The sequence below is a fragment of the Plasmodium vivax genome, chromosome 13 (genome assembly GCF_000002415.2).
Source record: "Plasmodium vivax chromosome 13, whole genome shotgun sequence".
Classification (NCBI taxonomy): Eukaryota; Apicomplexa; class Aconoidasida; order Haemosporida; family Plasmodiidae; genus Plasmodium; species Plasmodium vivax.
The window spans coordinates 393,310-407,219 of NC_009918.1; the positions used below are offsets into that span (position 1 = coordinate 393,310).

Consider the following 13,910-nt stretch of genomic DNA (forward strand, 5'->3'; position numbering starts at 1 on the left):
CGCGAAAGCTGCTCCCCAACATGCTCACGCGTAGGGCGAGGCTGCACAAACGCGCGCTTAGTGGCTCCCCCTTTTTTGGCAATTCCTTTTGATTTTTTTAGAGGAACAGGGCAAGGAGGCAACTTCGCGAAGGTGCCAAAGTGGAAAGGCATAAAAAAGTGATAACACGAAAAAGGAGAACCAAACGGTAGAGCGGAAAACCAAACGGTAGAGCGGAAAACCAAACGGTAGAGCGGAGAACCAAACGGAAGAACGGAAAACCAAACGAAAGAACGGAAAACCGACGGGACGTTGAAAGGAACTCCAGGGGGCGTGTAGAGCCCGGGAAGCACCCCGTAAACTCCCCTTTGGAGAACTTCACAAAATGGACCTTCACCTCCCCACTTGATGAAGCGATGCATCGCCAGTTTTACCACCACCAAAGGGTAATCGTGCTTGTTCCATTTTGGCGGTTTCACGATTGGGTTTATAATAACCCCACACACACACACATACCCGCTTATGATGCGTCTCTACACATGACGGAGTGAAAACCCCACGCGTATAAACACACACACATGTGACAGTTGAGCCATTTAGACCTTCCACCCATCCCCCCCCTGGTAGGAAGAAACCCGCATGGAAGTTTTCTTCCCTTTCCCTACAAAAGGGTTAGCCCAAACTGGTGGTACACCCCTGTGAATTGCGGCCCTCCCCTCTGTTATTGCCCCTCCTTATGTACTATGAAAAATGCAAACCAGAAGCGCATCACCATTTTGGAACACCTAGCGCAGGTTAGAAGCGTCGTAGAGAGCCTATCCCAAAGGGACGAAGCGAGGGACGCACAGTACGTTAAGAATACACTCTGCTACTTCTACTTTAATCATGTCCTTACGTACGCCCGAATTAATGATGAGTCTATAGAGGCACTGCAGATGAACAGATTGAGTCTGTTCCTAACGGCCACCCAAAAATTAAAAGCCCTAACGGAGGCGGTACTTTACCTACTTAAAAGGAACTTTTTATCCTACGATGCGACCATTTTGGGGGGAAACATTATACAGCTGCAGAGGTACGAAGAGGAAAACTGCATTTTGAGTGACTACCTAGCGAGTGGAAACAAGAATAATTTCCCCCAATTTGACCAGCTGAAGATTAAAAACGAACAGATGTTGCCGCTTCTGCTTCTGCTAAGTTGCAGCACTTATAACAAATCGGAAAATCTGCAAATCGTCTGGACCATAATCGTGTACGTAGTATACACCTTTCTTCAAAAGTACAATCTGCCAAATGAGAACTTGCAAAATGGGAATATACCATATGAGAACTTGCAAAGTGACGGTTTGTACCAGTACATCCATGATAGGTACCAAATGGATGGCGACCTCCTCAGCGTCAATAAGGTTACCAGCATGGCCGTGGGGTTCTACCTAACGCTGCTAAATTTGGGGAAGAACGAGTTTTCCAGGGTCATCTCCCCCCAGGGTAAGGACACCTCCGAGGGGAGATCCAACCTTCCCAGCGAAACGCGCTTCTCCATTACAGAAAGGGAATATTTAACGTACCATCGATACAAGTATAAAAAAATAAACTTCCTATTCGAAACAATTTGCCAGGGATTACTTTTAATTTTACAAAACCAGCCTTGTGCGAATTATCTGACCTTCCTCACGTTAGACCTACTCGCATTGGTTGCCAAGTACCATCCGTCGTTTATCCAAAAATACAGCAAAGAAGTGATAGACCTATTTTGCACCTTCTTCGTAAACGCAAAAATGTTTTTTTTTTTTAAATTCAAACTGGACGCCATATTTTACCAAAATGAGGAATTGCTAACCCTACAGGTGTACTCCCCCACGGTCACCTCCATCTTGCAGCACATGGATGAAAGGAGTGACCACGCTGGAGACTTATGCTTAATGATGTTATTTTTAATTCATTACATCAAGCTGTTTTTGTACGAGCCGATGAAAGTTACCCCATCGTTTGTTCTGCTTATCCGGTCCACTCTGAACTGCCTCAATGCATTTTTCTCCCATTTTGTAAAACTGTGGGATTTCCGGACCCTCCTTTGTGGCTTTTTCGACCGGGCACTCCGCGAGTACATTGAGTTGTACGTCCTCCTGGTTAACGCGGCGATAGTGGCGGAGCAGCCCCTTGGCGAGGGTTTTCCCAAAATGAATGATGAGGCGGAGGACCGTCACGACAGAGACTTCCTCTCCCGATTCGTCACCGAGCAGATAAAAAAGCAGCCACACATTCGCCGCGATGATGAAGGGGCAGACGATTGCGAGAAAAAGGAAGGGCTAAAAGAGGCGCACATGGAGGACGAATTAGAAGGGGCGATAAGAAGTATACTACACGGGGGGCAGAACAGCCAAGACGATCACACAGAGGAGACGCACCCACGTGGAAGCACTTATGATGAACCTTTGGGGGGGAGCGAACGGAATGAGCTTCTAACCCCCCAAGATGGAAAACCCCTCAATAAAGGAGACGCAAATCTGCTCCAAAACTTCTCTCTCGTAGTCGTCACATGTGTCCACCATGTGGAGGACAAGAAAAGGGCAATTGAAATTGTGCTTAGCAATTTTATGAAAATAAAAAGAGAGCGAAAGAAATTTGCAAAGTTCTATTTTATTATGATTATACTAACCTTCCGGAGCTTCCTTCAAGACAGTTATGTAAAAAAAAGGCTCTTCTTTATCTACACTTTTGCCATAAGGAAGTTAAAAAATGAAGAAATAAAAAAGTACATTTACAGTGAAGTTATTTTTTATAATTACACAATTTTGCAGTTGGTGGATGGCATCAAATATTCCTCCTTTTTATTTCGTTACATGAAGAGCACACACAAACACGTTGATGTTTTTTTTTTTCGAAAATTTTTGAAGGACAATCAGTTGAAATTACACTTTTGCAAGTTCTTCAAAAGGGAAGTGGACTATTTTTTCCTTCTCTTAAATTCTTGCCAGATGGAGGAATTCACCTTTCCGTTACTAATTTTTAATATTTTTATTTTTTATAAAATATCCAGAAAAAACATTTTGCACACTGTTTCTCATGAGAAGACGGGGGCGAAACGGCTGTTCTGTTACTACAATTGGGCCAACTTGGTGAAGCTCTTTTTGTACCTTTTCCCCATTTGGAGTGACATATGTCCGCCGCGCATGCACAGAAAGGGGCCTCCTTCCGGAGAGAATCCCACCTTCCAGCGGGGAGTCCTCCAACTCGTAGGCCAACTATTTCGAGAAAACCATTTTGCTGATTTTTTTTATAACCTCTTTATGGACTCCTATTATTTTAGGAAGATTAGAAAGACCCTCTTTTTTTTTCCCGTCTTCTTTGGCACCTTCGATGTGGAGCTGTACTTTTCACTTCTCCGGAGGGTACTCGAGCGACCCTCACTGTTGCTCTGTACATTGGGGGAGGTGCCATTAGAAGCAGGGGTCCACTGGAAAGGCAAATCAATTGGTGTAAATGACCCAAAGGTGAGACCCAAACGGGGCGTACAAAAAGTTAAGAAAAGGGTACTAATTTACTCAATTAACGACTTGTTGGAGGAAGTTCCCCTGCGTTTGCTTCGCAGGAAGTACCTCCAAGTGTTCGCACATGAGAATGAAAAACTCAGTTTAGCCAAGCACCACCAGAAGGTGAAAATTGACATGGCCATCTTGTCCCTACTAAAAGGAGGAGCACTTCACAAAAGGGCAGAAAAGCAACAAAAACGAAATATAAGCGTAAACGATTTTTTCGTCTATTTTGTGCTGGATAAGAACGCGTATGTTTTTAGGAGCCTCCTGTCCAAGTCATCCATCCGGTCGTATAAATCCGTAGAGTTTTATAAAAAGTGCCTCTCCCATTTTAGGGCCAACTTTGAGGACATCGCAAGGTGTACGCGGCGGAGTGGGGCAATTCAAGGAGAGGCGAAGCGGGACTTACTTTCCCTGTTGGAGTGGCTCGCCCGCAACTCTGGAGAACTCTCTCGCGGGGTACTTCCTCACCGTGAGGGGGACGATCAAGATGGTGTAGACGATGAAGAGGGGGGGGTCATCTCCCCCCACAGGATAAAAAATAACCGCGTGGAGCAACCCTCAGAAAGAAGCGAACGCACACGTTTCGACGTGTATAATGTGATTCTCCTCTTCGTGGGATACCACCTGACGCTGAATTTCATGAGGTACAAATGGCTGAGCAGAAAGGAGACCTTCCTGATGTTGGAGAATTTGCTGCAGAGCTTTCTAAACAAATTGAAAGAAGGCAACGTTGTGAAGGAGCAAAGATGCCTCCTAAAAAACGTGCAATACCTTTTGGACATCATATATATTGTGGATTCTTACCTAGCGAAACTGACCAACCGGCTGTGCACCGTAGTGAGGTATGAACGTGGCCATGCAGACTATTTGGGTGTACACGCAGTGCTGCATTATGAGGATGAAGCGGCTTTGAAAAAAAACGATTTGGATCACTTCACCTCGAAAAATTTAGCATATTTTTTTGGAAACTACACGCATATATATAATAGCTGGAAGAGATTAACGGTGTACAAAATGATCATGTCCGGGGATTCATTTTTTTACGTGAATGCATCCGTCACCGTTGCCATTTATGAGGAGGTAATTTCCACGCTGCTTGGGGCGTTGAGGAGGAGGGTATTCCAAGAGAGGGGCAAAAAAGAAGCGAAGAGGGATTCCCCACAGCGCCACTCCCAGGAGCAGATCCGAACCAGCGGGGAGCCCCCCACACATGCACAAGGGGTGCCACAAGAACTGCTCCAAATTGTGGACCAGTTTATCCACGTCATTTACATGAACCACGTGCTGACCTTCGTTTCGATCTGCGCGAGGGAGGCCACCCACGTGTGTTCCCTCTTTGACTTCTACGAGCAGGCGGGGGAGCTCTGGGCGGGCATCCTCCAAATTGGGGCAGCGGAGAGGGGTGAAAATGGGAAAGAAAATAAGGGTAAAAATGGGGAAGAAAATAAGGGTAAAAATAGGGAAGAAGACAGGGTCAAAGTTATCCGTGCTGGTAACAGCGCAGAGGAAGACAACCCACAAGTTTGCACCCAAAGAGAGCGTGGCGAACGTGGAGGCCGCAGACCAATTGGAAAGCCCCCCATGCTGGACGCTCTAACCACACGCATGCCATTCCGCGCAATCGACATGAACGAAATCGTGGCGTTATTTTTGGACTTTCTAAAACACAAGTACATAAACGTAGTGCACTACTTTGAGAAGAACAAAAAGGTGTTGCCTCTGATCGGCCGGTGTGTATACTTCCCCACCGATGAAGAGACAGACGTGAAGGAGGACCAACAAGGAGGAGTAGCAAAAATGAGGAAGCACCTCTCAATTTGCAATTGGCACCTTTTTAAAGGCATCATTTACGTGTACATGCAAAGCTGCATCTTCGTGAGCAACCCGAAACACATATTTAATTTTTTAGAAAATGTCTCCTCGGTGGAAGGGGATTTCCTAAGTGGGCAGGTGAAAAATTATTTGCTCAGCTTGTACTTCATGAAGAGGAAGGACCTGAATTTGTGTAGACTCTTTGCCAGGAGTGTGCTGTTCGATGTGGAGGAAATTGAGCAGCCAAGTGATGCAGAGGGGGCACTCGCGGAAGGGGCAACCGGGTCGAGAGAGGTGGCGCAGCGGAGTGGCGAAGAAACGACGCGGAATGGGGAGGTACGCTCAACCTACGCGCTGAACCCGCACGACGACCTGATAAGCCTCTATTTTCTCAACCTATCCTTTTGCACCGACAAGAAGCAGTGGAAGAAGATGAGTGCCCGCCTAGGCCTACACATTTGTGCGTATAACAATTACACAAATCAGAAGAACCCCTTTTTGAGTTCGCTCATTAACTGTTATGAGCAGAACCTATCGTTGGTTCGTCTTCCTCTGGGGGGAGAACATCCCAACGGTGGGGACATCACAGCCACAAAAAAGGGTAATCCCACCTACGTTAGGCAGCCAAACGGGGAGGAGGAACAAATTCCCCCGTTCAGCAGCTGGATAACGAAGAACCCTCTCCCCATCTTCAGACATGTACATAAAAATCGATTCATTTTGGAACAAAAACAACCCGAATGGATGCCTCCATCACAGTTTTGGCTCAACCAATTTGCCAACTGTTTGAAGGAAAGCTCATTTCACAGTTACCACTTTTACAGAAGATGCCGCCTCTTCAGTGCGTATACAAATTACACCCGAAAGGTGGAAAATTTGATCCTCAAAAAGGGGATCAAGTGCACCAAGGTGAAAAGTTCACGTGGAGGGAGAAGCGTCCTAAAAGATGGCAACTACTCCACTACGTGTGAGCGTGTAAAAGCCCACAGGGGAAAGGGCCTGCAGGGAGATTACATCAATAGGAAAAATTTTCTCGCCTTTAGTCTGATAAGCAGTTTGGTAGACAGACGGAAGGGAAGAGACGACCCCTTCGCTCTCTACCTGCTGCTCAGAAATCATAGGGATTATAAGAAGCACATGCACAAGTACAGGTTTTTATTTTCCCCCCCGAATGATGGAGGTTCCCCCAGCGATAACAACCATCACCACAGAGCAGTACCTAACGAAGAGGCGAACAAATCGCTATTCCACTCCATCTGCAAAATGAGGAGCAGCCTTACAGGAGGGCTGCCAAACAGAGTATTCCGTTTTAACTTCCCCCAAATGAACAGAAATTATAAAAGTTACATCGTCAGAATGTTAACAGAAGGAGAGATGGACGATGGATGCGGTGTAGGAAGCACTTGGGGGAACTACAGGGGAGGTTCCCTTCACCGTGATGGTGCCATTTTTGTTAAACGCCTCTACTGCGAACAACTGCATGAGCAGCTAGCCATGTTGAATGAAATGAGCACGAGGAGAGAGTCTTACCTGAGGTACGCGCACTGGGTTGGCCACTGCAAGGGTGACTTGTTTTTGCTGAAGCTGTTTTATGAGCTGAGCAGCGAGGGGGCGCGGGCTCAGGAAAAGGGGACAGCAGTGCACCTAGAAGAGGGGACAGATGGAGACGAGACTGTAGAGGCCAACAGACCGGGCGTGGACATCCCTCATGTGATGAACCTAAAAATGGTAAGAAAAATAATTATCCAATTCAGCAACTGCAAGGAGAGATTTTACAGCTGGGATTTTATCGCATCGTGCATTCGAAGCAAAGAGCAACTAAGTGACAAATGTGTAGACACCATTTTGAAGCATTTACAATTTTTGCAATTCGTAAGAACGCTATTTATGTATAACTCCGTCGATGGGATGATTCACTCGTTCGCCTCCACTTCATTCAGTCACATCACGGCTGAGCGCAGTGGAGACAACTCCATTTCGGTACACAACAATTTGGAAGAAAAAAACAGGCTGATAACCCTTTTTAGAAATTTATTTTTTTTTTACCGCGAAAAGGATATCTTGAAGGGGATGATTTTTGCCGGTAACAAATCGGAAGTGAAGGATGGGGGGTACTTCTCCCCGGGTGAGGACCCATGCAGCGGTAGTGACACCCCAAGAGGGGAAAATATTATGAGTGATGAGTGCTGCCATACAGATGACTGGTCTTCTGAGGGGCAAATGGAAAACCTGGAGCTGAGCCTCTACGACCTGATTGGGGCCATCCCCATACCTCTGTACGCCTCCGCCCATAGAAACCTGCTCAGCTACTTCTTTGAAAAAGGGGAAGACACCATTATGAAGAGGACGCTCTTCTTTCTGTTCCTCCACCTGTACAGGAGAATCCCCCAAGTCATCTCCATGCAGGTGGCTGCCTTTTACAAGATGTGTCTATATAGCAAGTACGAGGGGGGGGTGAAGAAATCTCTTTTTGCCCTGATGTTTGGGAGCGGTGGAGCTTCGAAATATGCGCGTGCACAAGGTGGTGACGGGGGGGGTGAATCAAATAACGCCTACATGACAGAAAAGGGATGCCTCCACCGTTTGCCTCTTAACCATGTGGGGGAAAAATCCACCAAATCGAATGAAACCACGTCATGTTCCCCCCCTCAGAGCAACCACACCTCGAGTGAACCACCCAACCAACGTATGCCGAACATCCAATTTTTTAAGCACATAGAAGATTCTAACTTTTTGCTCAACTTAGGTTTCAATAACAGCATGACGTGCCTGCTCAACACGACGGAACTTCTTTTTGTGAGAATCTTTCAAGCGGTGCTGTCCTATGTAGAGAGCTCCCTAGGGGGGTGCAGCTGCAGCGTGGAGCTGAACTGCTACATGGAAGAGGTGGACCGGCAGAGGAGGACGTACGGGGGGAATCACTACGATGAGGTGGGCGGAAACACAATTGAAGCAGTGCAAGGTGGGGACCACAACCATAGCAAGCACCACAGTCAAAGCAGCCAATACCCCCCAAGTGGGGCAGTCCAAAAACCCAAGGTGAAAAACGCGTGGAGAGAAAAATTTCTATTCCTCTTAATATTCATAAACGAACTGACTCTCTTTCTGAACAATGAAAGTGACGAAGACGGTGGCAGCAACCCATTTGTTAAGCATTTCTTCATCCACATGCATCTGATGTGCGACCCCTGGGGAATTCCCTCTGGAGCGGAGCTTTACTCGAAGACGGTGCTACAGGAAGAGCTAAGAAGGGTTTATGTACTCTTTGCAGATTTTTACACCTTTCTGTATGTCGATAGGAAGGTCCGTTTTCCCGACGGGGTGGAGGACGGAATGAAGGCACACATAAAACACATGAGGAAGAATTGCTCTGAGAAAGTGGAGTGCCCCCCAATCAGTGAATCCCATTTGATAACGCTAATCAAATTTTTACTTAATTATAACAATTTGCTCAAAAGGATGATTCACAAGAATAAAAATGCAGATGCTGGGAATATTCGTCTACAAAATTTTGTAACGTATGCATGTTTGGCGTCCTCCCCAGGGGGGGAAGAACACAGACGGGGCTGCATTTACATGGAGGAAAAGAAATCCCACCTCCTGACCTCCTATAGTAAGATTGTAAATTTTGGCGCTACCAGTGTGTACACCGTGAGGATAAATAACAAGCTGCTAAAAAGCGTTACCGTCGTTTTTGCCGATGGGGGTATACACACGTACATGGTGACCCACGGGGAGGACGTGCGAGTAGGCAGGTACGTGGCGGACATGCTGGACGCGCTCGCGTGGGGGGTAAGCGGCCAGCACGGAGGTGGTCCCAGCGCAGCGGGGTGCGCAGTGAACTCAACAACGAAGGGGACCCTCCAGGGGGATCCTACCCGATCGCCATGTGCAATTCCTTCCAGCGTAGTTCTCCCTAGTGTATTTCTCCCAAGCGTAGTTCTCCCAAGCGTAGTTCTCCCTAGTGTATTTCTCCCAAGCGTAGTTCTCCCAAGCGTAGTTCTCCCAAGCGTAGTTCTCCCAAGCGTAGTTCCCCCCCTCACGCTTGTCCCCCCCTCCCCGCTCAACATCACCTGCCTTTCCAACATGGTCGGAATGGTGGCGCGAAGAAAAAACGCCATGTCCATTTTGGCCCTCATCAGTCACCCGGACAAGAAGAAGTTTCACGAAATTTTTAGCCAAAAGATGAACCACCTAGTTAGGAGGCGTCTCCCAGAAGGGGGAGCCCGGCTGGTTCCCCCCACAGGGGATAGGAAAAGCCCAGTGCACCAAAGGGGGACTAACAAAAGCGAAGCAGTTACAGAGACGAGGGTAGAAGAAGAGTCAACCACACATATCACCCACTTGATGAAGGAGCAGCCAGCTAGCCAACAAAGAAACACAGAAAGGGAGCGGAAAAAAAGACAAAGAGAAGTTTACCTGGAGCTGAAGGAAGACCACCAAAGTGAAACGCAAAAGGTTAAGCAGTACATACATTTCCTAAGCAGCAGCAATAGGGACTATTTTGAAAATAGGAAAACGTACACTGAGTCGTTAATGCTAAATAGCTTCATCAATTTCATTTTGAAAGTTGGGGATAGAAATTTGATTAACATTTTGTATGACTATATCAACCACGAAATTGTGAATGTAGATTTAGGGCTGTCCTTCCAGCGGGGCCTTTACCTAATGCAGCCAGAAATTGTGCCCATAAGAATTACAGACATGTTTTGGAACGCGTGCATATATAGCTATGCGCCATCTGCCTTTATAAGCCAATTGTACCAAGTGTCATCCACGTGGAGCGAAAAGTACCAATCGTATTATGTAAACCAATTTGACCAGTTTTTCTTCTCCCCCTTTTATCACAACCGGAGGGGGGACTACTTCGATGTGCTTTACACTGCTTACATGTTTGGAGTTACTAGGGGAGAGAAGTGCAACCGTTTGGGACAAACGAGGTGTGTCATCCAACGCCCAGAGGGATTACTCATGTCCCTTCGTGCCATCGCTATTTCGTTTAACCGCATATATCAGTACCACACTTCGCTGGTTAGCCAACTGGCGGGGGGATACACCCCTATGAGTTTTTCACCCCATTGGAAGGCCATTTCTAGAGGAAGACGCCATGCGAAGAGAGCCACCCGTTTGATTAACCAGCAGGTGTATCTTTCTCACTGGGGTAGAGTCAAGACCAGCTTAAGGGGAAGACCCCATCTAATGGGGGACCTCATTATCATATGTAGATTGTTCCACAAAAATGATCATCAATCTGGAATTGACCAAACGGGGGAGGAACTTAAGGAAGTGCATCACGAAGCACCGAGTGTGAGCAGCGCACCAAAGGGGACCATCCCTCGGAAGGAACCTAAAACAGTTGTGCTAAACGAGCATGACCACCAAGGTAGGGACTTAAAGGGGATAGATTATCCAAACGGAGGGGTAGTCACACATTTAGGGGGGGAAGAAATAACCAAAATGGATACCCCCAACTGTTGTGTTAGAAGAATGTTCAAGGAAACCCCCGTGTACTATTTAATCAAATTGGGAAGGATCCTCGGAAGGGGAGAGCCTTACGGGGGGGACCTGTCCAAAGTGGAGAAGTACACAAAAAGGCTACTCTCAATGAGGGGAAAAATGAACGCCGTGCGTAGGGTCTATCGAAAGAAGCACCACCTCCCCCTGAAGGAATTCTTCACAGAGGTTTTACAAACCCTTTTTGGAAATCCTCACTTGGAAAATAAAAACGAAGACGTTGCTTTGGCCGTACAAATGTTAAGCGGTCATTTTACCCTACTAGATAGTTGCATGAGGAGAGACGACAAAGAGACATATGCCAATTGTGTGCACCTCCTATCGTTTGTCTTCTCCTCCCTCCACGTTGATTTGAAAAGTCTGCTTAGAATGTATGGCACGTGTTGCCAAAAAAATACTGGCCAACATTTTTTTGCGCAGAAAAAATTCTTCTTCCCCATGGTGGGAAGGACCCACTTGGCCAGGGTCATCATGAACGTTAGCTCCTACGTAAGTGCTTGGAAAAGGAACATCTCATGGGGGTACTGCTCCGGTGGGGAACCCCCTCGGATGGGAAGACACACACCAAGTGCAGAAGAGGAGAAAGTTTCAGAAAATACATGCAGCAGGGAAGAACAACTGAGCCAAATTAAGACCCATTTGATGGCCATCAACTACCATGTGCAAATTTTAAAAAAGGCCTACAACACAGTGAAGAAAAAATATGCTCATATCCTCAAAGGGATCATTTCGTATTCTGCTCTGTTCATAATTCTGTACCTTAAAAGGGAAAGCGACATGGACATGCGGGAGAAGGAGAAGATATTTTTCCTCTACTGTAGGGGACTAAAAATCAAGAGCGACGTCGTTGTGTATGAACGGTTGGGCGACCCCCGCGTAGAGGAGGAAGCGTACGTGTGCTTCCAGGCGTTCAAATTTTTGTACGCCCTGAAATACGTGCAGAATTTTTTGCGGGCCAATTGTTACGAGCGCTGCTTGGCTTTGGCGCAGCTGCTGGGGCGTAGCGAAGTGGGCGGCAAAATGGGCAGCAAAATGGGGAGCCGCGTTAAGGAGCGGTTAGCTGACCAGTTGGCTGACCAGTTGGACGACTGGGGGCTCCCCTCTGCTGCTCCTCGCAGTGACCAATGCGAAGTACACCTCGCGAGGAAGCAGCGGGCCTGCAGAACTCTGCACAGACTGGGAAGAGCAACGAAGCAGACCGCCGCCTGCAAGGCAACATCAAAAGGAGTTCCCAAAATGATCGTAAAGTGTGGCATATATTTACCCCTTTCAATTTCCCGCCCGAAGAGGAAACGACACCCTTGGCACACCTCGCAGGGAGGAAATGCGTCCAACTACACAGACTTCATAATCTACATTTTGAGGAAAAATAATATGAAGAGGGAAATTATAAAGCAAATAAATCACCTGCACAAGTACCTAAACATTCTGTGTGCGGGTACCCCCCACGTGGATACAGAGAAGAAAAAAAAATTTAATGCCAAGCAGGCATACGACAAAGTGACAAAGATGTACCAGTTTTACGAAATAAATCCCTACGAAAGGGAAAAAATAACACGCGATATTTATAAAAATAAAAAACTCTACTTTTACAAACCTTTTTATATGTCCAAGCATTTCTTGTTGGACAAAAATGAAGTACCTTTTTTTGCAAATGAACATTCGGATGATGCAGTGGACCATAATGAAAAGGAAAAAATTGAAAAATTTCTGAAAAGACTTTTAACTCGAAGAGGGCACCGCACATTCTGTCCCAAAAAAAGGGTAACAAATTGGAGGGCAGAAATTACAAAGTGGAAGAGCAACAAAATTTTAATTTCAAATTATTTGTGGCGAAAAAAAAGCATGAAAAAGTTAAAACCTTTTGAAAAGTTCCAAGGGATACACAAAATACACCACGAAATTGACCCTCAAAAATTACAGTACAACGAATTGAACAATTTTCGCTACATGACAGATTTGCACACGAACAATGACGTTCACCATTTTAATCCCCGAAATTACTATGATGGGGATGACTCTTCTGATGTGTTGCTGGCTGCGAAGAGCGTCCTCTCGTCTTTTTACTTCGTACGGAGGGACTTGGCCAGGCGCTCCAAGCGTGCAAGGCGGATGGCCCGCAACAGGAGGCACGGCCATTCCCCCAGCGCGGCGTATGCCCATATGCTGGATAAGAGGGGGCTCTTTCACCGCGTTTTTTATGTGTCCAGATCGGCGCAGTATTTGTCGCAGCTGTACCCGGGCTGGGCCCCCTGGCTATAGCGCGCCCTCGGTACACCCACCAATTTGTCTGTCCACCAGTTGGTTTGCCCACCAGTTGGTTTGCTCTTTTTTTTGTCTTGTTTTTGTGACTCATTTGGAATGCTGCTCTAACTGCCGCACGAACCGCTGGACGAGCAGAGCGACCCTCTCCGTTCGCAACCCCCCGGTGAAAACTCAAACGCGGGAGTAACCCCCATCATCGCGCAAAACGAGTGCGCCTAGCAGCCGCACATTCGGATCGTTCACCCTGAGTAGAGCAGTGTTCCTTTCACTGTACACGTGAACATTCATCACCTGCGAAACGCTCGGCGCGCGGTCCTTCCCTGCCCTTCTCACCAATTTGAAATTAAACTGGGGACGTTCTCTGCACACACCCGTATGAACATCCCTGCACGCGGGGTATAATTCCTGTGGACCCTTCATCCCCGCGGCAACCTCCACACAGGGGCTACCTTTCACAAGAGAGGGAAGCCTCACAATTTTATGATATAATATTCTTTGTTATCCTGTCGAAAGGAGTTTTAATTTTGCACGCAACGCGCATGCGTATTGGTATGCCCACGGGTGAGCGCTCGGGAAGAGGCACCCAAATCAGACGTACAAATTCGCACAAACGCATGAATACATAAAAACTACAAAGGTATTAAAAAGTCATCAAATTAAACAACAAAAAAAAGGGGAAATAAATGAGTAATTAAAAAAGGAAAAACAAAAAAAAAAGAAAAAAAAGAACGGGAGGGATGCGACATGGCGATATGGCGATATAGCGGCATGGCGTACACCTGCTTATTTTCCGTGCACTCACGA

General features: G+C 46.7%; 1 protein-coding gene across 1 annotated transcript, besides 8 other annotated features; it reads left to right on the forward strand.

The window, feature by feature from the left end:
- Positions 1 to 722: 722 nt before the first annotated feature.
- On the forward strand, positions 723 to 13,103 carry PVX_084530 (hypothetical protein; the record flags this gene model as incomplete). The annotated part of the gene is made up of 1 exon (XM_001616523.1): positions 723 to 13,103. The coding sequence occupies one exon, from the start codon at positions 723 to 725 to the stop codon at positions 13,101 to 13,103; it is 12,381 nt and encodes a 4,126-aa protein (XP_001616573.1).
- Positions 3,037 to 3,068: a microsatellite.
- Positions 3,667 to 3,693: a microsatellite.
- Positions 4,125 to 4,148: a microsatellite.
- Positions 6,330 to 6,354: a microsatellite.
- Positions 8,703 to 8,730: a microsatellite.
- Positions 11,355 to 11,381: a microsatellite.
- Positions 11,960 to 11,984: a microsatellite.
- Positions 13,104 to 13,696: 593 nt separating the features above from the next.
- Positions 13,697 to 13,732: a microsatellite.
- Positions 13,733 to 13,910: the final 178 nt, after the last annotated feature.